The 26,490-nt window shown below is 41.5% G+C and overlaps 1 protein-coding gene and 1 long non-coding RNA gene across 3 annotated transcripts in view; one reads left to right on the top strand and one right to left on the bottom strand.

Moving 5' to 3' along the window:
• The window catches only part of kcnh7b (potassium channel, voltage gated eag related subfamily H, member 7b), a 43,020-nt gene extending 26,215 nt beyond the window's left edge, over positions 1-16,805 (bottom strand). The window contains exons 1-3 of the mRNA XM_086051165.1: positions 16,465-16,805; positions 15,958-16,188; positions 3,693-3,848 (exon numbers count right to left, since the gene is read on the bottom strand). Of these exons, the coding sequence (XP_085907291.1) occupies positions 3,693-3,848; positions 15,958-16,188; positions 16,465-16,540 (463 nt within the window). The 5' untranslated portion in view covers positions 16,541-16,805. The remainder of the gene's footprint in view (positions 1-3,692; positions 3,849-15,957; positions 16,189-16,464) is intronic.
• Positions 1-26,490, top strand: part of LOC147136678 (uncharacterized) — an 88,211-nt gene that overhangs the window by 58,047 nt on the left and 3,674 nt on the right. Inside the window, exons 10-11 of one of the 2 annotated variants that reach the window (XR_015089501.1) lie at positions 17,897-17,974; positions 19,409-19,478. This is a non-coding gene — a long non-coding RNA (uncharacterized LOC147136678). Of the gene's footprint in view, positions 1-17,896; positions 17,975-19,408; positions 19,479-26,490 lie in introns of those variants that run through there. The other variant, XR_015089500.1, reaches the window with a different exon arrangement.

Genomic DNA, 26,490 nt, shown 5'->3' with positions numbered 1-26,490 from the left:
TTGGTCCTCACCCTTGGAATAAATAAAAGGCCGGCGCCAGAGGACCTCAGGATCCGCGAGGGCTGGTATGATAAAAGCAAATCAGATAAATAAGATGGCCCAAGACCATTAACACATTTATAAACTAATAAAAGTACTTTAAAATCGATCCTGAAACACACAGGGAGCCAATGCAGCAATTTCAAAACTGGCGTAATGTGCTCCCGCCCTCTGGTTCTCGTCAGCACCCGAGCGGCTGAATTCTGCAGTAGTTGCAGTGGTGAAATGCTCTTTTTCGGGAGGCCAGAGAGCAGGGCATTACAGTAATCTAAACGACAGGAAATAAAGGCATGCATCAGCACTTCCGTGTTAGCCTGAGAGAGAAACGGGCGGACTCTGGCGATATTCTTAAGGTGATAAAAACCAATCTTGGTTACATTTTTAATATGAGGAATAAAACTGAGCTCAGAGTCAAAAATGACGCCAAGGTTCTTCACACAGTGTGAGGGATTAAAAATGTGTAGTTTTGGTAAAAGCTTCTCTCTCTGACCTTCGGGACCGATAACTAAGACCTCAGTCTTGTCCTCATTGAGCTGTAGGAAATTATCTGCCATCCATGACTTGATATCTAAAATGCAATTTAAAAGGGTATCAATGGGTCCTGTGTCATAATTATGGCAATAGCGCCGTTATTGTTACATCCCTAATGAGGATATCAAGAAAAGATGGACAGTATTTATAACGGACGAACGAATGACGATTACAACTATGGATGAAAACGCCATTTGTCAGTCCGGCTTTTTTTTTTTAAAGGCGTCCCGTCAATCGTCAGCAAAATGGGCGTCTGACTGACGGACTGGCCCACCTTTCCTTGGGTCTACAAAATAACATTTTGAATACTGTAGTCATTTTGAAGAACTTGTAAATGTGCACACATTTTATTAAATATATGGAAGAGAGCTACAGCTAGCTATCCAAATAATTATCTACCTAGCTCTAGCTAGCACAGAGCTATAACTTAAAAACTAGCTAACTCACTCTGTCTGTCTGTCCATCCGTCACAATTATGAAAGCTTTCACCTAATTAATCACCTTTGACTCGACTTCCATCACATTACAGTCAACTATAAAAAAATCTTTAGTGATTCAACCCCTAGCAAAGTATAGAATAAACATTGGCTCTACAAAATAGAATTTTGGAAACTGTAGTAATTTTGGGTAACTTGGAAATGTTAGCACATCTATATTTCATTAAATATATGGAATAGAACTAGAGCTAGTTAGCTAGCTAGATAGCTAGCTAGCTAGCTAGTTAGCTAGCTAGCTATCCAAATAATTATCGAGCTATCTCTCTAGCTCTAGCTAGCACAGAGCTGTAGCTCAAAAGCTATCCATCCATCCATCCATCCATCCAAGCTAGCTGATAGACTGCTCACATGACTCTTTAGGTGTTGCTGTTTAGGTCTGCAGCAGAATTTCAAAGGGCTCAGCAGTTAACGCTAGTGTCTGTGTGTGAACAATTGCGTCCATGAACTGAGGTAATTACCGTAAAAAAAAAACATTTTCTGATGGAATTTATCATTTCCTGAGGGGGAAAAGAAGCCATCTTTATGGTAGCCGCTCATTTCTTTATGTCTCTCTGAATGAGCAGTTAATTGACCAAGCGTCCAAAAAAATAACGTTTGACTTTAATTCTGCCATTTTACCATGAATAGCAAAGCAAAGCTTTATGATGCAGTAGAGTGTGTCCAAGGGATATTCAGTTAGTATGCCAATATAATCTTTAGTTCTGATTTTGCATTTTTCTATCCTTAATCTTACCATATGCTGCAGTTAAAAAAAAGTATGAAAATTGATTGTAATGTTATGGAACAGAATTAATATGCAATTCAAAGACACCTTCAGTGTAAGATAAACACATCATATCGCATCAGAAAGCTGCCTCATCATCAACCCACCGATCCCCTTTGCCGAAGTGCGCTCGCAAGCAATCAAATGAGATTAGTCATGTTAGCTTTGCGTGCGCACGCACACACACACACACACACACACATATTTACATTCACGAGGCACAGCACAAACTGAATGCCAGGGGTGTTCACGCTGAATGAAGACGATGGCTGAGATTCAGTCAAGAGATGAGATGCTGATGGAAAGGAGACTCATTGAGATTTCAACCTTGTGACATTCATCCAAACAAAAATAAATAAATATTCAAATAAATGAGGGCTATAGAAGCTCCCAAAAGACATGCGTGTACAGATGGCATCATCAAGTAAAACAAGATTTGGCTATATAAGCAGAGCATTCCCTCCCCTGTGTGCACACTTTGCATCTTTTCTATACAACAACATTCACAAACACGATAAATAATGTAATGAGTTTTGTGAATAATTGATGTGGGATCATTAAAAAAAAGTACTATTATGCTGTTTATTTTTAGGGCAAGCAAAAACAAACAATGACACCAAGGAGTGGCATTTTAATGATTTTCTAATATGAAATAATCATTTAATATAACGCCCATTATGCTTATGAAGGAAGATGTTTTTTTTTAATGTTGTCCAGAGGGTGAAAATAAAAAAAATAATTAAATCATTTCACAGTGGAACCTTAAAGGTCAAATAGCCCTGATGTTGCACATTTAGGAGCCTTTCAGAATTGACACCATGGGCTCTATTTATGTGCCCAGCACAAGTCTTTAACTGTGGGGTTTTTGTTCTTGTGCTATTTTTGTAGATGGACGCAGACAGAAAGAAGCATTTGCACTGTTGTGGGTACGAACACAGCCGTCTTCATTCCCTTCAAATTCAGCGTAGGACAGGTGCGCCGTCACGGACTTATCCGTGCATGGAGTAACGATGCCGCTTACTCGCCGTAGCGAGAAGTGAAGCCACAGGCAGCCATCTTGTGTTGCCACTTGCTAAGCGCCAAACTTAAACACATTAATTTAGCGCAGCGCGGTCTGCCAAATTCCCAAACACGAACTAGACTTGCCCTGGCACAAAAATGAAGATGCGGCAGTTTTTACACTCAACGCATGTGCGCCTGTCTATAAAAACTAGCGCCCGTAGTGTTAAGCTATTTCTCACCAATCCAGTTTGTCTGATTTTGCCAATATAAAAACATCAGTGCCTTTGTTAGAATCAGTGGTTATCCGGCACAATTGCGAGTTAATTAGGTAACTAGATCCAAGCCTGTTAGCGTGCTAGCTGGTGGCTAGCGCCTTTTTTCTGCTAGCGCCTTTTTTCCGTTAGTTGTTGCTCCTTCAGGGTTGAACTCCTTGGCCACCTGGGGGCAGTATCATACATACAGCTCTATATGACGGACACAAGTTCCTTCTCAACAACCTGCAGTAAGATGAGTTGTGCTTCGCAGAGGATAAAGAATATATGTATGAATATATTGTATAAAGCATAAACACAGCAAAAAACAGAAAATTAGGATCTGAAAATAGGTGAATTAGTAACTTGGCGACACGACAGCACGTCTCCTTGAAACGTTGCATATAACAAAGGGTTTAGATGGCGACAGTTCGACCCCGGAACGGATTACTGTATTACCAGTGTTTTTCCGAGGTCAAAAGACCAGGATGACGAAACAGATTGTATTCGACCTTAAACGTTCCGCTGTATCTCTTTTTAGCCTCGGCTGGAATATTTTTGAAGGTGTTATAGGATTATATCACAGTAGAGAGTTTACTGAATACTCACTTTGATCAGACTTTGTGGGCGATGCGGGGCTTATCTTCTCTGCGGAGTTGTCACTCCCCTCGTCCAAAACGTAATCAAAATTCAGGATGAACATCATCACCACGCCTTCCTCATTCTTCACTGGGATGATGTGAATGTTACACTGGAAGTCTGACCCTGGAAAAAAAAAAAAAAAAAGAGAGAGGGTAATACTGACACCAAACATTTGACCCGTGCATTACCCTTCTCTTGAAAAAAAAAAAATGAAAAAAAATCCCTCTGGTTTCCTATGGATCTTTGAGAAAAAAAAAAATGAGGAGAAGTTGATCTGATTTAAAGGTCAATGACTGCATGTCAGAAGCCATGAAAATAGCTGGGGGTTCAACCATACATTATGCGTCTATATCATATTGGCAGCTTATATATAAAATGGCGTCTAGAAATGTCGTCATTAGATACCATCCGGCGCAGATGAATCGGATTGATCACAAGCCAAGGGAGCGGAGCCAATCACGAGGCTTACAATGCGCTCAAAGGAACAATCACTCCAAGTGAGCATCACGCCAGGCAGTGGAGCAGAAAAGCATCCGGCGTCTAAACTTAGACTTGAACTCGGAATATCCACAGTCCACAACTCTGCCCTTTTATATCGGAGGAAGCGAGGGCTACTTATGCCGACCGCCAATCAACCCACTGGAGCTTAAAAACAACAACAAAAACAACACCATCGAGTGTTAACAGTGACACCTTACATAATAATGCAAGAGGAAACGGTTTTGCTTGAATTGATTCCATTTTTTCCAACTGTACTGTAATAATCGTAATTGACAGTCGTCAAATAATACAGAGAAAAACAGCATTGTCTAAAACTCCACTTTACTTTAGCTCTCTGTCTCTCTCTGTTTTGGTTCTCTGACCCAAAGAGGACACGCACGCACGCGCACACACACACACACACACACACACCCCACACACGTTACCAGTGTTGTCTGTAATCTCCTCGGGGCTCAACAGACACCCTGCCAGTAGCATTCATTAGCAGTAGACTTGCTGTCTGACTAAATATAACAAGCTCGGTCTCCCGCTACATGCCAGAGTTGCGTTGGAAGGATTTTGCCGTCCAAACTCCCAGAAGTGATGTCCTCACTGACAGTATGATAATGTGCTTTGAAAGCGTGCGCGCTAACAAAGTATTTTTGGGATGCAGCCACAACTCGGCTTATTCGTTTGAGTCCGCAGCCGCGCGCTATTGGCTATAGACGTGCGCGCCGACACGCCCACCTTGTCTGTCGTCATGGGGACGCAACGTTTGGACGGATGGGATGTGATTAGAGGGCTACTTTTCATGAAAAGTTCTGTCCGTGTTTGCCAAAAGTCGTTTTCCCCCCCAAATGTCATTTCAATCAACAGTTCAGGGAAGGTTGATAAATGACAGTCACTGATAGTGTAGTGGTTCACATGCCTGACTTTGAAACACAACTTTTGTCTCATTGAAACTCTTCAACTCACTTCAACATAGTTCATTGGGACTCAGTTAGTAAAGCACTACTTCTGTCTAATTGAAGGTCCTCAACTCACTTCAACTTAGTTCCTGTGCACCGGGATGCCACAAGACGATGGCAAATAACTACTTTTGTCTAAATGAGTCTCTTCAACTCACTGCAACGCAGTGCCTTGGCACCAAGACGGCGGTGTCTGTCGACTGTTGTCAAAATGAAGCTCCTCAACTCACTTTATCATAGTACCTTGGCACCGAGATGCCACAAGACGGCAGCAAATATCTACTTTTGTCTAAATGACGAGCTTCAACTCAATTTGAGATGGTTCCTTGTCATCAAGATGCCATTAGATGGTGGCAAAGCAATATTTGTGCTTAACTCCAGCTTCTCAACTCATTCCGACATAGGTCCTTGGCAAAAAGATGCCACAAGATGGCGGCAACACTCTCTTCAACATCGTATCTTGGCACCAACATGCCACACGATGGTGGCAAATATCTGCTTTTGTCTAAATGAAGCTCCTCAACTCTCTTAAGTATAATACCTTGGTACAAAGGAGACACAAGATGGTGTAAAACACTACTTTTGTCTAAATGAATCTCCTGAGCTCACTTCAACTTTAATCCTCTGCACCGAGATCTATATTTGTCGAAATGGAGCTCCTTAACTCACTTTAACATTGTGTCTTGGTACCAAGATGCCACAAGCTGGAAGCAAAGATCTCATTTGGTCTAAATTCCGTTTCAGTATTTCCTTCTTTGGCACCAAGATGCCACAATAATGGCAGCAAAACACCACTTTTGTGTAATGAAGCTCCTCAACTCACTTCAAAATCTTTGGATGGCATCAAGATGCGGAGCCTAGGCAATACTTTTCGGTTCATAGCTGAGTTTTTCAGCATATTTACAGAGGATAGGGTCCAAAAAAAAAAGAGAATTTGTGAATGCCAGTGGGGGGGGGGCTCGCTGTACATCTCTTCTACGGGATTTTTGATTTTTCAAATGAATTCACAAGTCCAACCCTACGAAAACCACTCTGTTGAACACTTTCTCAACGTGGCTCCTGCCCATGTGGGATAACAGATGCGGACGCTCTCGCCGGCGTGCACATGTAGCAGGACCGGAAATATTGCAATCTGTTGGGGAGAACTGAAGATGACCCTGTGATGATGTCCAAATATCTTCGGCTGTGTCCAGTACAAACGCATCCACGTGCTCTTGGTTGACCTTAGATCGCCGTGGCTGAGGCAGAATCTTCAAAAGACAACGATCGGACCTTTCTCACTGCAGCGTTCAGAATGAGACATTCGAAATAGCCTTAGCTTATACCGCAATAAATGACCTGTGCTGTATCGTGATTGTGACTGTGCAGCCCTAATCATACAGTATACAATGCGAGCTCATTGTGCAGCCCAAATGAAAATTGTGTTCGCTTGTTTTCTGTCCAGAAGAGGAAACAACAGTGCTGCTTAAAGGCTTAGCGACGGGGGGTCCCCACTCATCTGGCGTCCTGCTGAATGTCAGCTCTGCCAAAATGCTTCAAAGAGACGCCTCCTTAGAGCTGTGAGAACTGAACAATCAGCGGTGTATCTGATCTCATAATATGCTGTGAAAAGGCTCCGGTCTCTATTTGAGCGGTTTTCCATTCCTTTCTTAACCACGATTCTTCCGCGGATGACCGGGTTAGTAGATTCATTCACAATATTCATGCTTTTCGAAAGGATCCGCGCAGGTTTGTTACAGCCTGTACGGCTAATGAATATTTCAAATAAAAGCTGAGTTTCGGCATGAATTCTTAAAGCGACACTATGTAATTCATGCACTCTAAAATAACAGATGTTGGCTGATTGGGGTGGGATGTTTGCGTTAATGAAACCAGCGTCCATGTCATCGCTATGGCAACCTCACTTACTTTATTTGTCTTTAATGACGGTGGATCAGTTCTAGATGTGTAAGCAGTATTTATAAATAGAAGACTTTTTTTTTTTCCCAAGTTATGACGTCATGGTAGGACTAATTACAGTGGGTTGAAAAAGTCGACACCACCCCCGTTTAAATGGCAGGGTTTTGTGACCTAAGAAGAAATGTGAGCTGATATCGGAGTTACATTTGTCACCATCAATGTGATCTATAACATGTACAACTCAACTGAAGTCAAACCAAACCTAACGGATAATTGGATTGAAACAGTTCCAAGTAGAAGTCATTGTTGGCACAAAACCTTGAAGCTTCTTCAACTGTAAAGCAAAAAAAAAAAAAGGAAGACGCCTACTAGAACATCTGAAATACCCCACAAAAGGATTGTAAATCATGTCTCATATGAAATGTAAAGGTTAAAGGTCACACTAATGGCGTTAACCATTTTCAGTATTCATCTCATTTTCATTTCACAAAAACCTGCTGTGAGAACAGATATGTGTCGATTTTTTTATGTTCATATTGTTAATGATGTTGCATTCAATAATAATCTTATCTGCAGTACTGACTTGTCATCTTCTAATTGCCAGTGTAACGGTTTAAATTCAATACTTTTTCTTAATGGGTGACACTGCTGCGTGCTACGGTTGCACCTCGCGCACAGGGCGGCGGGAAAGTAATGAGATAATCAGTTCATTCTGCAGTCTAATTGTGTTTACGGGAAAGGTTCATATCACTGACAAATATAAAAGCAAAAAAAAAAACAAAAAAACAAAACCAAAGACCAAACCAAGCAAAGAAAATGAGTTTTCCACCTTCACGAGTGAACTGGGCGCATATTGAGTCTTGGCTTCCTTTCCATGATGGACATTTCATTACTGTTGATTCTATTTCCATGATCAATTATTTAAAACGCCGCTGCGACATGAAGGGATCTTTTAGACAGTGACTCACAGGCCCAAATAAAGCCGCTGTCGTAGAACTTAACTAGCGTACTTTTAATTAATAATCGATACACTTGGGAATTAATTTCAAGATTGCTTTGAGCCCTCGCTCACTACACTTTAGAGCACATTTTTTAAGCAGTGTGTGCATCTCTCCACAAAAGACGCTTCTAGATGGTTTTCCGTATGTTAGGTGCAAAACGATTCAAGGACGGTTCGATTTGAAAGTGGGACGATTCGGTTCGACTCAATGAGATTACGATTCGATGTAGTATAGCTGAGTTTGATAGTGAATGATGCAATTACGTTTTTCTTATTTTGCACATGTTTGAATGAATTTGTCAGTCGTGCATATGCACCAATTCCTCCGAGATATCTCTCTCCAATAAAAGACGATTCGTTATGTACAAAGTGGAAGCATTCGGTTCAAGTCGATGCAGGCGCACCTTTGAAATCAAAAAATGGTTTTCCGGTTCAAACCGGGAAAAAAAAAAAAAAAAAAAATATATATATATATATATATATATATATATATATATATATATATATATATATATATATATATGTATATATATATATATTTATTGCTTTCCACATCTTCACCGCAGTTTTGTGACTTTTGCTTTACATTCCAATTCTCTCTACATTTGACTGTGATGTATTGTAGTCCCATATTAATCTGCATAAGCTGATCCGCTTCAGGTAGAAACATGAGTAATAATGTCGGGCCTGGTTCTTGTTTTTTCCGGTTGCTCCTCTTCTACGAAAGGTTCGACCCATAGCGCGGCTTTTACACATTACGGCCGCAGACCGTTGCCCGCGAGTGGACTCATTTAATGAATTATGACAAGTTTTAGGTCCAGGGCTGTCCTGTTTAAGCCAATACGCAATGTTCCCCAGGCATGAAGGGTGGGCGCATGCAAGATAGCACTTTGTATTGAGTCTTTGGGCCTTGTGGCCATATCTAACGTGCTTGCAGCTACACACACTGGCCTAATTTCATCTTCAATCAGTGTCACCGCAGCCATCGGGGGATAACTAGCAGTTCAATGCACATTACGTTTGTGGTCCCGTTTATTGAATCATGATATTTTGCCGTGACATCTTTTATTCTGCTTAATTTAGCTCAAATATTGGCAAGCCAAATGGAATGGATGGTAAAAATTTAAATCGGCGCGCAGCAACTGATTAGGAGAAAAAAAAAGACAGATGGTATGAAGGGGAATATTAGATTACTCCCTCCAATACAAGCATCCCTGGAGATTAAAATAACTGTGGGTGAACATTCCAATCCAATGAAATGCAAGGACCTGTGTTGTTACGTTACCCAAAGCTCAAAGCAAATCATTTTCTTTTTTTGTGGGGGAAGATGGTAAAAAACAGGACACCTTTTCTAGTTTCCAAGCAGATATTTTACATACACCCCTAGTTACGTACTCAAATTCACGCATAGAATACACTACTGCGCATTGACGTTCGTTTTAAAACTACATTCAGCCAGACATGTTTCTAATTATTTATATTTGTTTCTGTGCCAGTCCGTGGAAATGTGTCTATGTGAAACTGGTCCCTGTCACCAAAAAATTGGCGGATTGCTGTACTGTTCTGAAAAAATATCAATGAGCGCATCGATTAATCGCACGTTTTAGCCAACAACACAGAAAAAAAAGTTAGTCGTTTAACCCCTAAAACAAAGATGTTGGCAAAAAGTTGCAATCTTAACTCATTCACTGCCATTGACGAATTTACTTGTCTTTTCACAGTCCAACCATTCAATCCCGGGAATTTATTTATATATTTTTCAAACGTTAGGGTAAAAGAGGGTCTGAAAATGTCTGGCAGTGAATGAGTTTTAAGAGAATCAATTTGGATTTATCAACGATAAACTATACAGTATTATGATATTAAAGTCTATGAAAAAAATAAATAAGTAAACAATAATAATAATATTATTACAAAATACAACCGGGTTTGAGTTTAAGTCTAATCTAGCCTAGCTATCCAAATATCTAGCTCTAGCTAGCACAGACTATAGCTATCGGTCGAGCGAGCTAGCTAGCTAGCTAGCTAGCTAGCTAACCTACCTATCTATCCGTCATAATTATGAAAGCGCTCACGTAATGAATCGAATTAGATTCGCCTTCTATAACATTCTAATCGACTACAAAAAAATCTATTGTGGTTCAACCCCTAGCATAGAATCGTCTCATTGCTCCCGCATTCTAATTTGCCCCTCCTAACAAATGCTGTGCATGGTCTTCAGCGCATACTGGGTGACACCGAAGAGGGCACGGGGCGATGAAAAATAGATGCGCTGTTTTTGCAAGCTGCGCATTCGAGTGTCGTGCAGCACACCTTGTGCTTCCTCTCGCGCTCTGCGTGGGCGTCTAGCTGTCCCAAGCTACCGGAGACCCCGCGGCTCGCGACCCCCGCGGTGGGAAGTCACCTATGAAACCCTGCACCCACGCGTGCCGCATGTGTCGGATCATTCGGCGCGGTTAGCTAAGCTGCCGCCGTTATGTAGTCATTATCCATTTAACTTCTCCCCGCCGCTCGGTGTCAGCTTCCTTTTGTTCACACTCGCTGCGGCGCAAAGTATTATTACACCCAGTGGAACTCGATAGCTTCATAAGGCCATCAAGGGAAAGCATTTATCTCATCGATTACGCATCGGCATTGGAAGAAGTTTCGCGGGTTTGCTATTTGCTGGCCTTTTCCCGATTGCCCGGGGAGAGGCAGAGCGAAACGAAAGGAAAAATGACGCTTCCCTCGTTGTGCCTCCGAGATCCCTGATGCTACTTTTATTTTGAAGCGTAAGCAGCTTAACATTTTGCCTCCTCATTGAGAAGAATCAAGGCTTTGTTGCCGCGGATATCACATCGCTTGGTCAAATCCCGACGTCACGTTTTCCCGAGGATTTCCCACAGCACTTACGGAGGAGCGAATGAAAATGAGCAGCACAAAAGCAGGCCGTGCACTGTGACATTTAAAGCAACAGTATGTAATTTGACCTTAACACTGGTCCAGGGGCTCGGAATAAAGAGAATAATGTAGTGTCGACAGAATGTCATTGCCGTGGTACGTGAAGATCACTGACTTGATTATTCTGTCGTGAGTTTGTGGACTATCGCGGTAAAAGTCTAGTTGAAGTCGAATAATCCATGACGCCATTCATATTTTTTTCTGCAGTCCGCATTTTTTGTGCGCCACAAATTGGTTTTCACATCAAGGCATAGTTCGGCGGACTGGCATAGAAAATATACAATTCAAATTGTTCAATTATTGAAAATTACTTTATCAAATTTATATGTGCAGTTCAAACATTGTATTTTATCGGTTTTCATGCCATGAGAAACCATATTTGTAATGTTGGCCGTGAGCTGAAAATGTTCTGTAAGATTGGACCAGCCAGGACCCCCAATGTTGACATTACTGATGCTGAATGTAAACATTGCATGCATGCGTTAAAGAACAAGGTGTCATCATAAAAATGATTTATTTATTTTTGTACATCCATTCCGGGAAAAAGACAAACCGCATTAACCTGGAACACAACACAATGTGATAAATTTACCTGAAAATATATGGATCGAATTAATGAGAAACTGACTTGTAAATTTGAGAATATTCAAGCAGGCGAACATATTTCTTCCTGACCAAGTTTTTTTTTTTTTGCATTGTTTGAATCAATGTCTCTTGTATTCTTCATCATCAGTTATGTATTTTGGTTTTGTGAGGAACCATATTTGTCATTTTGGTCTTGAGCTGAAAAAGTCTTGGAAGGAAGCCTTGTTCTGTGGACCAGCCAGGACACCCGGTGCTAACGTTACTGATTTCAAGTGGAAGCTTTGAATGTATTTATTAAAGAGTAAGAAAAGAAAAAAACAAAAGCTCGGCATTTTTTGCAGCCAATCTTGAAAATAGACAGAAAAAAAAAGTATCGTCACATTTACCCCAGGGTCAAAGTTATTGCCATGGAATGCCGGCTTGTAAATTTGATAGTATCATAAAATATTACAGCCATGGCGGCCACCTAGAATGGAGCTTTTTTACAAATCTGTCTGTCTGCTAGTACGTCTTTTGCTCAAGAAGGAAGGGCAAAGAGTCATTTGAGAATTGTCATTTTCCTTTATTACACATACTTCTAAGCTTAATATTTAGTGACCATTTTTTTTTATCTTGCGCTTGACAAATACGCCATACGTAAAAAAACTAAAACTAATACTAAAAGTCATAAAAACTCAACTAAAATGAAGCACTTTCCCAAAAGAAAAAAATGAACATCCCTGCTAAAAAACGAATTTAAAAGACAAAAGTCAAAACTAAAACTAAGTATAATGAATAATCCCAAACTACTATAACCCTGATGTATACACTACTTTTGTGTTATGTGGTTAAATGCGTTTGTATGATTTTCAAATTGTTTTTCTCAACTGTGAAGGTGTTTTCTTCTCTTGCACGGATTCCAGTTAGCGCGCGGGGCGGTACGTAACATCTTCTCTTTTCACTTTTGTTATCACCTCGTCCTTGGGCGAGGTCCGCGCTCTAATCTGGTTTGATGCGCTTTGTACCGTGTCCGTGCTGTGTGATTCGTGACAAGCATTAGGTGCAGGGTAGACGTGGGGGCTTTGCTCCAAAAAGATTAACCCGTTTGAATGAGAAGCGATTGCCGGGGACGGGCTAGCGAGCGCAAAACGCGGCACGCGGGCCGCCGCGCTCAAGCCGTCCAGCGACTCCGATCGTTGGCCATGAATCTTTCATTCCGTTCTAGTGTAGCAACCCGGTGCAGACTCCCGACCGCCATACCAGTTTTAATGCATTTGCTCTGTAAGCTGCTCATTCCCAGTCACTGCGCTGTCAGCCCTGCCATCTTTATTCATGAGCGCACATGCGCCGTCTCAACTCCTCTGAGAAGTGTGAAGAGTTGTGTGTCGAAGCCGAGGATTGCGGAGCCACAGCGAGCGCTGACGGCTTCCCGGGCTCTTATCCTACATGCTCATGGGCGCATGATGTTAAGATGGAGCGGGGCTCATGCGTGGCGGATTGGAGGAACGGAGGGGAGGGGGGGAAGGGAGGGATTTGAGCAGAAGTTGCCGGAAAATCCCGCTTGTCGGAAAAAAAAAAAGCAAAAAAAAAAAAAAAAACGGAGACGTTCGTGCCTAGGCGAACAGGCCCTTGAGTGTTTGGTGTAATTGTCTCGCGTGATTCCGAGACAATCTATTTCTGCTGTGTGGAGCAGCTGCCTCTTGGTTTCCTTCCTCCTGATTAACAAAAAGTGGGCAAAAGGCAAGGCTGGTGGCGGCTGATGGTAGATTAAACATGTATCCGTGGCCTAGAATCTAATCAAACTCACAATTAAAAATTTAAAGATCCGCCTTTGTATGATTAAATAAAACATCACTGCATTTTCTCCTTCATATATATCACTCTTTGGGATACAAACGCACAGCGGGGGTATCTAGGGCTGGACAATTCATCGAATTCAGATCGACATTGCAGTGTAGTCGGGCGCAATTTTCAAATAGCAAAGGCTGTGGTTTGGGAAAAATACCCGTTTGGTTAGCTTTATGTACAGTATGTATGCGTGTGTGTGTACGAGTGTACGTATACATATACGTATATACATACGTGTGTATATACGTATATATATATACGTGTATATATATATATGTATATATATACATATATACGTATATATGTGTGTATGTACAGTATAGCAGAATATATATATATATATATATATATATATACGTGTTTTTGAACTCGTACAGCGCCCATCGCACATATGCATCAAACAAATGAAAAAAGCATGTCATGCTGAGCACAAAAAGCTCATGCGAGAGCACGCCAGGAGGTGGTCAATCTGCGGATTGGTGCCACTGAGCGGCAACATGGCATTAACTCGTCTCTGCGCTGCACCATTCATGGCGAGGGCTGCGAGGCGCCGCCAACGAATGCCGAGCGCCGCTGTTATTGTCGGAGCCAAAACGTGTTTGCATGAACCGAGGGCATTTCTATGCAAAGCTGCCAGAGCTGGAGCCATCACATGCACGGCAATATTACAGATTAGTCAACTGATCCATGCTCTAATAAAGCTACTGTGCGCACTGGCTGAAAACAACATGGCTTAAACCACGGATGCTTTGAAAAGCTTCGCGGATGGATCCTATTTAAGGTGGCAACAATGAACTGATGTTTAGCGCTTCAACTGTTTTCCTCAAATAAGGCTTTTTTTTTTTTTTTTTTTTAAACAACAGCAATCAAATCAAGAGTACAAAATGATTGGAGAAAAAAAAAAAAAAGAAAGCATAATCCCACCATGTTGTCTCACATCCATGCTAACACTACCATTCACAGAGAGCACTAGCAAACCTCTTAAGACATGAATGGGAGCATTCGTACACCATATTCCACTCAATGCTGGCTGAGAAAATGTCTTCCCTCACAAAGACAATCATGCATGCTCAGTTTGGGTTTGGCCAGAGAGGTATTCTTTCAACAACACAATGCGTTGTTCTGCTTGTGTCTGTGTCATAGTCACCCCACTGAAATATTTTGTACAGTGCCATAGGCAATCACGGAGTCCCCAACGTATCACATAAGTGACGCTAAGAGAACTAACATTGTCAACGTGAATACGGCTTTTAGACATGATGATGATTATCTTGTGTAAATGTGTATATATGTATGTATCTATATGTATATATATATATGTCTATATATATGTGTATATATATATATATATATGTATATATATATATATATATATATATATGTGTGTGTATATATATATATATATATATATATGTGTGTGTATATATATATATATATATATATATATATATATATATATATATATATATATATATATATATATATATAGATATAGAATGTGTATGTGATGAAATTGTGCAGGTGTATCCATTATTGTATCCACTGAGTGGACATTGCTCGTCTACCACATTTTGCTTTATCTCAGTGTCCAGAGTTCATGATGAGAGTAAAAAAAAAAAAAACTATCCGATACACTTGTCAATTTGATGCAGTGCAGTCAGTCTTTACAAATTGCTAGTAAAATAATGACCGTTTTGTTTCTGACACTCCCGAGCATTATAATCTTTGCACAGGAGCATATTTTTGGAAGATGGTTTTCTATTGAATGCTATTTCGATCAGTGATTTCACACTTTCACAGTATCCGATTTCACCTAAAGGGGAGTTTGCACTTATTAAAAAATAAATACTTTTTTGGTCCTATTTGTTAACCAGTCATTTAAGCTTGACAGTCGTTAAATGACGAATATACCGTGCCTCTCTCTAATTTGCTACACAAGAAACCACCGTGCCTGAGACGAACAAGCAATCGGCGACAGAAGGCGTGACTTACGAGGTGTCAGTCACTCAGTTCAGATCAGGTGACAGAAAATGATTGACTATGATTCATGATTCATCCATCTACGCCAGCTACTTATAATGACCATTTAAATATCCTTTCACTAGCTGGTGGAATGCCCACAATTGGCGCGCGCGTCGTCTTTTTCGGACATTTAGACGTTTGCTTGTAACGTAAAACTTGCCTTGGCTCAATCCTGGCTTGGAAACCGCACGGGATTGTGCGGCCAAAGTTGCGGCGGCGGGTGAGAGTACGTAAGGACAACGGTGTGTTACCAGGGCTTTCCTATCCAGGTGATATCAATGTTCCCCGCGGGACGTCATCAGTGTTTGGGTTCGGGGTGAGAGTAAGCGATACGGGGCTTAATAGCGACGCTCCACTAACAACGGCAATATCAGATCACTCTCGCAGGGACACCCTGTGCCTCTTGTTACCGATTCCGACCGCGTCTCGTCCAGTCGACCGGCAAAAGCCCCGCGCTTGGCTTGCGGGCCGTGCGCAAAAAAATAAAAAGGTCAGCGGCTCAGTGACTCACCGTCCTTGCGGTAGTAGGTGATCTCCACCTTGCGCTCCTCGGAGCCCCGCAGAGCCAGGGCCACTTGGCCGATGGCCTCCTTATCCGTGTGCTCGCCGTGGAGGAAGTCGCAGGTGCACGGCTTCTGCATGATGTCCGGCCGGGAGAAGCCGGTCATCTCGCAGAAGCCGTCGTTGCAGTATATGATGGCACAGTTTTCCACCCTGGCGTTGGCTATCACAAATTTACGGTCTGCGTGGAGGGGGAGGGGGGGGCGTGGGGGTTGGGGGGGGGGAAAGAAACGTGAGAGCACTGCCCTGCTGACCTTGGAGGTGCTGAACAGCCATTAAGGTGACACTTTCACCCGCGGACAAAAACTACAGGAAAACATCTCAAACATGGTCACTTGTACAAAAAAGAAAACAACAACAACAACAAAAAAAAAAGCATTTCTTCAACGTTATAATTCTTTTAATGTCTTTGGATTTGCTCGTCATTTCACATTAAGGCATTGCAAGTGATACTTACTCTGCCCCTCGAATTTCCGGATAATTATCCCAAGAAATGTGTTTTGTGGAGCGACGTGTCCTCTTCTCACCGGCATGTTTACTCGCAGACAAAATCTCCCGGGGAGAACTTACAGATGTTGCCCGTTCGCTGTGCCTTCTTCCCCCACAAGCATGCTCCGATCCGGCTCCGGCTCCGCGCAGCCTCCTTCCTTCCTTCCTTCCTTCCTTCCTTCCTTCACTTTAAATGACCTTCCCACTTGTTTTATCCCGCTTGGATGCAGGAGCAGGTGAACGCTTCCTCTCCGACAAGGCGCGCGCACTCGCTCGGCTTTGCTCGATTTAATTGCATTTGGCCGAGCATCTCGCATTTAGGGAGGGGGGTGGGGCGGGGGGTGCGGGGTGGGGGGGGGGAGCGATGTGCGACGGAGAAGAAAGCGATCCTGACGTCCGCGGCGGCGGCGGAGTGTGGGCGCGCGTTCGCGGAGACTGGTCGATGATGCGTCCCAGGCTGCTGACGTCTCTCCCAGGGGGGCTTAGTTGCCTCCACCTCGCCTAGACGACTCCCACCCTGGTGCCGAGGCGGGATTATCTGCGTCTGCGTATGAATCCCTTAGGGGGACGGAAGAGAGGGAAATGAAAGGAATGACATTTTCTTTTTTTTTTTTTGCGTTTGTTCACATACGTGCGCATATTACATATTTATGACGTTTACGAGTGGTCCTCAAAACTTTTGACCGACATTAATATACAGTTACGTGGTGGGCACCATTCATCAAAAACGTGGCAGTTTTATTCCGAAAAATATTTCGTTTTGTAAGCCGCTGACACAGTGCTTGATTAAATGCAAGAAAAGAACAAAAACTACTCTCGGAATGATTCAATTAAAATGTACTGCACGTAAGTTACATTAAAAAAAACAAAACTTGAACAAATGCAAATTTATTGTACTTAAAAGTTAAATACAACTGAGCTTAAAATATTGACTGATCTTGAAATTTAAAAAAAAAATGTGACAAGTTTTATTGTAATAGCATCATGCTAACAGGATAATTGCCAAAGTCGGTCACTCTCAAAGTGTGGTTCGATTATCACTAGTCGGATGCGAAAGAATCAAACACTGAGTACATTTCAGTTGTCTTTAACTTTCTTTTCGTGAATACATTTGCAGTTAATCATTTTTGGTATTTTCCTATATTTGAACGCAGTGTTAAAGTTCAAACTGTGCAAAACGTTACAGTGGCCGGCGATGATATTAAATGTGTTTTTTTCTTGATGTTTGTGAAGACTGTTAATTTGTTTGATTTTATTTCATATTTTAAGTATTGCATCCTTATTCAATTCAGAGAATCACTCTTGCCTGCGTACCACTAGGGGTCCTCATACCAAACTTTGAAAATAATCCACACATGCTGAACAATAACCTTTGGCTGTTTTTTCTTTCTTTCTGATAGTGAGTGCGCTTCCGATACTTTGCCACTAGATGGCAGCAGCGAATGTCACGACTCCCCGCCACCAGTTCGCAAGTACAGGTATGTGTTCCGTTTTTTTTTTGTAAGCAGATTCTGTCAAATTTCTTTCCTTTTACCCTTGCGTCCGAAGCAAGTGAGTTCTACATAAACGAAGCCTGAAATCACTGAAAAACAAGAGTGTAATCTTTTCCGATATATCCGATACGAAAGCAGAAGTAGTTTATACGGGCCAACCGAGTGCGTACACATAAGCTTTCTTTTGCACTGGGCGGACGTAAAGAAAGCGCCGTTGATTCCCAGCTGCATAAGTAGAAATAGCAACTCTCCACTGTCATCATATCAAACTTCAAATGAGGTCATTCCCAACTATGTGGCTCATTAACTCTTTGATCTTAGTACACACATGCCGACACCCCCCCCCCCCTTTGATTTTGACTTCGATGTCGGAGTTTATGCATGTACAAGACTTTAGACTTGAGGTAAACACATTTCTTGAAGTTCGAAAGAAGTTGACATCAATTTACGTGGTTGATTTATGCTCTTGCTTTATGCTGATTGCGATTCGGGATCCGTTCATTAAGTCGCCAGGCTGCTTTCAAAAGCAAAACAAAAGTGCACTTAGGTGTACGTGCTGTGGATTTTAAACTGTGGCGCAGCTCTGATATCTCCCGAGTCCTCAAATCAGTCTTCAAATCCGAGTCCACGCGTATAAGTTGTATAGAAAGAAAGTCTGGACGAATGACTATTTGAACTGATCGCTTCCTCGGCCATCGGTCACTTCACCACATCACGTTACAACGGATATTTTCGTTATGTTATAGTTCAGGCTTTGGTCAGTTTATGCTGTTTTGCAAGCAGATTTTAGACAATTTTGTGGCAAAATTGGTTTGTTTTGTGGCCGTGGGCTGTTCTACTCGTCTCCGACAAGGCCTGCAGATCTGTCGTTTGCCGCAAAACCCAGACAGACAACACATGTGGGAGGTTAACCCTTGAAAAAAAAAATATTAAAGAAGAAGCTTGCATCTTTACTTTAGATGGATGAATAATGGTTTGATTTTCTTTCGCAAATGTACAAATGAATGAAAACTGCAAGACATTGACTTACAAGCAAAGAGTAAAAGAGTCAAGGACCGAATTGAACCAGTAAGTTAAGGTAGCTTTTGTACTACGTGCTGTTTTTCTTTGGTACTGTTTTCCATTGTGTGTTGGACTGGGGCACTGTCCGTGGTCCTGAATGGTTTCATGCATTTTTTGCATCTTTTCTGCGTTCTCTGGCAGCTGTATTGCTCGACAGAATTCAAGGCGACATATGATCATCGCAGTGTGTAACTCCAATCAGACTTTGAGGATAGCTCCCAGTCCACTTAAGTGATAATGATTGTGAATCGATTCCACCTGCCGCTGCGCAAATGGGGAAAACGACAGGCGGAGAGTAGAAGCAAGACAGACGCACTCCACGATGGCTCTCTCATCCTCCATCCTTGCATTTTGCAGCAGGCGTGTTCATTGTGTGGTGTCAAGACTGCGGCGCCAGAGAACAGGTCAATTAAGGCGAAAGGCGGACTACACCCTGGATTGGTCGCCAGTCAATCACGGGTCAAACAAAAGTAGCTTTCAAAAATGTACGCAACGTATTAACATTCCTTATCATTCCACATTCCATGCTCATTCTGAATCATTTCATAAATCTTCACTCAGCATTCCAGCATTCACACGTAATTCTCCAGAAATGGCATTTTCTAATTATTATTATTTTTCAAGTGCCATAAAAGCACTTTGTCTAAAGTTAATCATATCCGAGTGAACTAAAATGGCCACATAATGCGTCATCCTTTCATGGATTTTATCTGCCACCTGATCCGCTTGGGTAACATCCTAAATAAATCACGAACAAACTTGAGAATAAATTATGGTAAAATGTGGCATTTTTAGTGCAGCAAGCCAGCCGTGTTTGAGAGGTGTTTTCTGTGGGACTCTCGTGTTTTGTGGTTTGTTGCTGTAAGGGCGGCTTTGCATAAATAATGCGGTTTGATTGTGAAATACAGCTTATGTTGCTTTTTGGAGGGATTCCTGTGAAAATACACTGAAGTGAACCATGACCATGTATATTTAGGAATATTTTGTCAAATTGCACATCATCAAAAATTGATACTGAATTACAGCTACTCAATGTTTTTTGCGTCTTTATTGAGCTTGTGAATGTGAAGATGTTCTTTAATACTTGGTGTTACATTTGTTTTTCTCATCTAGCTTCTCAGGAGCTTGGCAGAATTTCAAGCGTTTTTTTTTGTTGTTGTTTTTTTTAAGATTTGAACCTTAAAGATGGGGAGTCCTTCTGTTGCTTAATGGGGAAGTCAACCCAAACATATTTAAAAAAATGTTCTATGCACGCCCATGAGTTGACAAGGCAATATGATTAATATGAAATATGAGTTAAGTAGTAAAATCCACCCATTTTTGTCCATCTCAGGGGGCGGCCATTTTGTCACTTCTGTCGACTGAAAATGACATCACGGTTGCTCATCGCTCGGATAACGACCAATTACGCGGCTCACCTGTTTTCTGCAGCTGAGCTATGATTGGTCGCTACCTGATCCCTGAGCAGTTGTGAGCATTTTCAGTCGACAGAAGTGACAAAATGGCCGCCCCCAGGGATGGCTAAAAAGGGGTGGATTAACTCATATTCCACAAACGCAATCTTAATCAGAAAGCTGTGTTCCAACTCGTGGGCCTGTATAGAAAATATCCTTGAAAAAAAATAGGTTTGGGTTGACGTCCGCTTTAAGCTAATATGACCAATGCAAGAAATATCGTTGTCGCGTGGTTCTCACTTGTGGAAACATCCTTGATTCCGGCTGGCAGATATGCTGACTGGTCAAAGCCAAGCGCGGCACTGCGTGAGTTGAGGGCTGATATTTACGGAGAGCTGCACACGAGAGAGATGCAAACCCCCCACTTGGAGAGTTGCGTGCCCTGGGGTATACACGTCCCCGCCCACTTAGTCCAGCATCCTTGTTGATTTCACTGTTGTCCCCCCCGAATTCGTGTGAACCGTATGTCTCATTTGTGTCTGCCAGAGCTGTATTACTTTGACTTCAAGTGTGTCGTCTGAGATGTTAAAAAGCGATACGCTGCACGATCCGCGGCCAGCTGAGCTGATCACGTCATGGGCGGAGAAACTCAGCGTGGTGTAGTGTGGGCACATTTTTTTGGGGGGGGGCGAGGTAGGCCTATGACAAAAACATGAATTAGTTGCTTAATTCACACTAAATGAGTTGGCAGGCACTCGGGAAAACCCAACTATTGGTATACAAGCCATCAAAAAGTCAATTTTCCACATTATGTCCTCGCTAATGTCCCATGTGCTTTGTGGGTGTTTAAAAGCCCATATGCTGGATGATGTAATGTTTCGAGAGAGAGCTTTAAGTACAATATCTGCAGTTTGCAGTAAAGAGGATAGGAATTTGGGATCCGCCCTCTGATGAGCAATCCACTCCACCCGGGAATAACATTTACGCAAGCTCCAAACCTGTAACATGCCGTCATTATTATTATTATTATTATTATTATGCTGATGTGAAGAGGACATTTACCCAAATTCCTTTCAGCCTTCGTCCTTCAAATGTAATAAGATGCAAGAAAAATCTGCAGTCTTTTGTCTCCAGCAGAACATTTTGACAATGACGGCAGCATTTGGTATTCTGTGCATCCATTAGTCGTAATTACTGCGTTGGGTTGTCCTATTTTTGAGTAGTCATAAAAGGATGGTGCTTTTGTGAAGTCAACTCGCATTTTTAGGATTGATGGGAAGGGAGGAATGCATTACACTCTGCATAATGTTGCACTTTGAAATCCTAATGGGGTGTTTGTGTTGCTTCTTAAAAATTACAGTGCTATCTCAAAATTTGACTGCCCCGCTGGGGATTTGGAGAAATCTACAGTGCTGGACAAATTTGTTAGGCTTGAATCCAATGTTACATTTTTTTTTTTCCCCATTGGTAATTAGAAAAAAAAAAAGTGCTGTAAATGAACTGTACTGTTTTACAAACAACTGAAAAAAATCATAAAGCACATTTGTATTTAACAAAAATGCCAAATTATATCTACATTTTTTTGAATTTCTGAACTGTTTAAAAGTAATGCTTTGACGCCATCTTGTTCCATCTTTGTGCCAAGGTGATTTGAGGAGCTTCAATTAGACAAAATTAGTGGTTTGGTGCTGTCTTGTGAACTTTTGGTTCAAAGCAACTACGTTGGAGTAAATTGCAGACATTTGTTTTGACAAACGTAGTGGTTTGGCGCCATCTTGGCGCCAAGTAACTAAGTTGAAGTGAGTTGAGTAGCTTCAGTGCGGCAAAAGTGTTGCCACGGGCACCATCTTGTGGCATTTTTGTGAAAGTGTCGAAGTGGTTTGAGGAGTTTCATTTCGACAAAAAAAGTAGTGCTTTGGTGCTCTCGTGACTTCTTGGTGCAGAGGAACACTGGCAAAGTGAGTTGTGGAGCTTTGTTTGAATAAAAGTGTTGATTTAGTGCTCTCTTGTGGCATTTTGGTGCTAAGGAACCGTGCTGAAGTGATTTGAGTAGCTTCATTACAACAAAAGTATTACTTTGGTGCCACCTTGTGACATTTTGCTGCCAACAAAGTATGCTAAAGTGAATTTAGGAGCCATGATTAGGCAAAAGGTCATGCTTTGGCGCCATGTTGTGGGCACCTTGGTTCCAAACAACTTTATTGAGGCTCTTAATTGAGACTCAAGTAGTGCTTTGCCACCATCTTGTGTATCATTTTTTTTTGCTGCAACTTTTACCACTACATCCTCATTCATGATTGAAATGGAGAGAATGTTGACGTAGAAATTGATCGTGGACAAATTCATTCAATTTTCGACTCATCCTGATGGGAACAATTATGTTCGACCTTTTCCGGTTCCATTGCACTTGAATGCACCAGCCTACCCTGACTTTCAGGCTTATTGTATGTTTGTTTTGAAGAAGAAAAAAAAAAAACCCACTGCTCATTCATTCACTCAGTCATTCATTCACGGCGCATAATCTCTTGGAATCTAGAGCAATTTGAAAAACAGCAGCAGCCAGCAGCGGCAAACACAGCGCGAGGTCTAATCCAGGTCTCACGACAGTCGCTGGCTCTGTCTGTCTCTCGTTCTGTCGTTCGCTCCTTCCCCTCGCCCCGTGCAAGCTGCGCTCCGTGTCCCTCAATGCACATGGGGCTTACTTATTGTCCGGCACAGGCCGGTCTCACCGAATAATCCAGCAACGTGAAACACTAGAGTGCCGTTGCCGCTTTTGCTGCTGCCGCCGCTGCCGCCGCTCCGGCCGCTGCTGCGCCTTACCCCATATGCCACTGTACACGTTTTTCCACCAGCTGCCCTCAATGAGAAAAAATAGAGCAAAAAAAAAAAAAAAAAAAAGGCCATCCAGCACTTTTGGCTTAGTGACTTAACTATATCATTTAATCTGCAAGAGAGGTCAGTGCTTTGTCCCAACTGAAAACAGCAAAAGCACCAGTGCAAAATGTCTGGAAATAGCGACTTGACTTGACTTGTTACATAAAACAACCGTCACGTGCATGATAGGGACGGATTTAGGGTTAGACAAACGCAGGCAAATGCCTAGGCCCCAAATGTGTCATAAAAGCTGACACTAAAGTTTTTTTTTTTTAATAAATAAACCTTAAATCACGTGCTTAAATCCACATCAAAATGCTTACCAATCATGAGTACTTCCGCCTCCCTTGTCACAAAATGGACTCTTCCGTTTTCTTAGTGTGCATGTGCAAAACAAAAATTTAATATATATGGATAAAAAAGTAAAAATCAACATTTCTAAATCCTTTTAACTACTTTTTTAAAAATTCTTCTTGAGGATAACATAATGATGATGTATGATTTTTTATTGCGAAGTATCGCGGTACTTGTAGTGCCGATATATGGTCATACTAAAACAATAATACACATAATATATATATATATATATATATATATATATATATATATATATATATATATATATATATATATATATATATATATATTCTGCTATACTGTACATGCCAAATATTTTTGCATATGCATGACTCTCTGTACAGTATACATTCATAAACAAATAGAATATATATGTATATATATATATATATATAGAGAGAGAGAGAGAGAGAGAGAGAATCAAGTATACAGTATTGTAATTTTTTTGAGTATGATTATATACCTGCACTACAAAAGTACCGCAATACCAATCAAAAATTAAATGATACACATTCCTCAAGAAGGACTTTAAGTATTTTATTGAGCTCATGGAATAGAAAAAAATTTACTCAAATCCACACTTTTTAGTTGACGTGAATATTTGATATTCATTGATTTGAATATTCAAATATTGATATGATATGAATACGATCTGAATACTTGAAATCGCAGTACACAGACGTGCGGGCCCCCAACGACGATTGTTTTGAGGCTACTTTGCATCACGTCGCCGTTGTTTTTGCAAGGTCGTAGATTGCAGCATCGGTGCGCTGCGTCACAAACAACCTCGAGAGAAGTAGCGAATGCAGCTTCCGCAGTCCGTGGGAACGGGCGCCATATGTTGCCGCCCACAAATAGCCCCGAGGAGTCACCTGACACTGAAGCGTCCGTCCTCTTGGCTGGCTTTACCCATTTGTCCCTTTGTCCCCACTTTTGATTCATTGCTGAGCTCCGCGCCAGCTGCATGACATCCATTGTTTGTTTCTCTGTTGAGGGGAAAATAAGAGCAAAAGAAACTCGACTGCCGGCCAAAATGTATTTATAGGTTACACACTCTTGGGGTTGTCGTCACGTGTAACTTCTTACGAGGTGCAGTTGTTGTTGGAATTCTCACAGTAATCATCTGGCACATTAGAGTTGAAATGACATAGGAAAGAAATAGCCTGGACCAGGAATAGCTTCCATTTTGTTCATTATTGCGATCAAGAGTTCCCATGGAAAATGTGTTGAACAGTCCCAACTGTCTCCATTTGAAAATCGTTGTCTGCCTGGGTAATGTTTTGAGACGTTTGACACAATCTTGATTGTCACAAAAGTTAACTGCTAGGGATGCGCAGATACTGATTCCAGTATCGGTATCCGTACAAATACTCACACTTGAAAAAAAAAAAAGTTCCGATACTATGAAACTGATAGTTTGAGGTAAACAGGCATAACAACACTTTGTTGGGCAGTACTCCAGCATGTGTTTCAGAGAGAGACGCCACATAACTGAAATCCTTTTGTTGTTTTTTTATCTTGCACACAAGAAATGCATTTTATAATAAAAACTAAAAGTGATACTAAAACCAAATAAAATAAAGCAAAAAAAAAAAAGCATTTCCAAAAAAAAATCAAATTAAACGCTCTGACAACTAATAACATTTAAAAAACAAAAATCAAAACGATATAAAAGAATTTGTGCATGGGAGGGGAGTCTCTACACATTAAGACTTAATTTCTGGTGTACGTTCCGTTAACTTTTCAAAAGCAAAAAACGTGTGCTTTACTCGCACATTTCAAGGCGCCCTCAAATGTCTCCTTCTTTTTTTTCTTAAAATGTACTTAAAGGAATCAGTTTGGTTTTTAATTTTCAATTTACACCCTACAAAAAAAATACCCAAATGCTTTATCTTCATGATGACTTTGCGTTCTGCCACCTTCCTTCTCATGCGATGGACTCTTCCATCAACTTTGTGCCCATGTCGAGCGCATAAGACATGTCGAGGCACATCCTCCGACATTATAGCCCACCACCAGCGACATACAACACACCAGTGCAAATTGCAAATTGTTATTTGAAGACGAAGGGGACCATACGATTGACTTTTTGCTGCCGGATTTTATCATCACGTTGGACGGGATCGGCCTTCTCCTCCCCAACCGCAAACAGTTGTCTGAGCCGATGGCTAAACATTCCTCTGCGCCAATTACTTATTCAGGGGCGCCGTGCAAAGGGCTCCGCCGGTGAACCTTTCCCCCCCGAGTAACACATCACCAATATGAATTATTAAAATGTTGCCAATTAAAAGCCAAGGCTTCCCGAAAAGCACAACCATTTTTGTATCATCTTGGTGACCTTCCGATTTGACTGCGCTTCAAATCGCCGCCAGCTCTCTGTTGTTCCCTGCTACTACTGCTGATGAAATTTGAGTCTTGGGATAAGAATTGCTTTAGAAGAAAAAAAAAAAAAAAAAAAAAAATACATGGCTTGTTATTAATAGCACTTGAATTACCAGCAGATCCTGATGAGTCACATTCCCCAGACAGTTCACAAAGCATGGAAATGTCTCCATTGCTTTTAATCACCTTGCTTTGTTCCACAATGTGTGAGGATTGCGGTATAGTGGGGGGGAGACTCCGATGTAGATTACATCATTTTTAATATATTCATCCCTATAGGAGCAGTCTATAATATCCTGCGTGTATCAGAGGGCAACACGGATTTGCACCAAACGAGTCCTCCTAACTCTTGACTCGCCCGAGTGAGGCTCAGTGCAGTGAGTAGCTCATTTTATGTTGTCCTCCTTGTGATCTGTTGCCATGGAAACTGAT

This window comes from Filicampus tigris, chromosome 14 (assembly GCF_054856515.1).
Source record: "Filicampus tigris isolate MCC_2025a chromosome 14, RoL_Ftig_1.0, whole genome shotgun sequence".
Lineage (NCBI taxonomy): Eukaryota > Metazoa > Chordata > Actinopteri > Syngnathiformes > Syngnathidae > Filicampus > Filicampus tigris.
The sequence above is the reverse complement of the archived record's forward strand: the minus strand, read 5'-3'. Positions and strand labels throughout refer to the sequence as shown.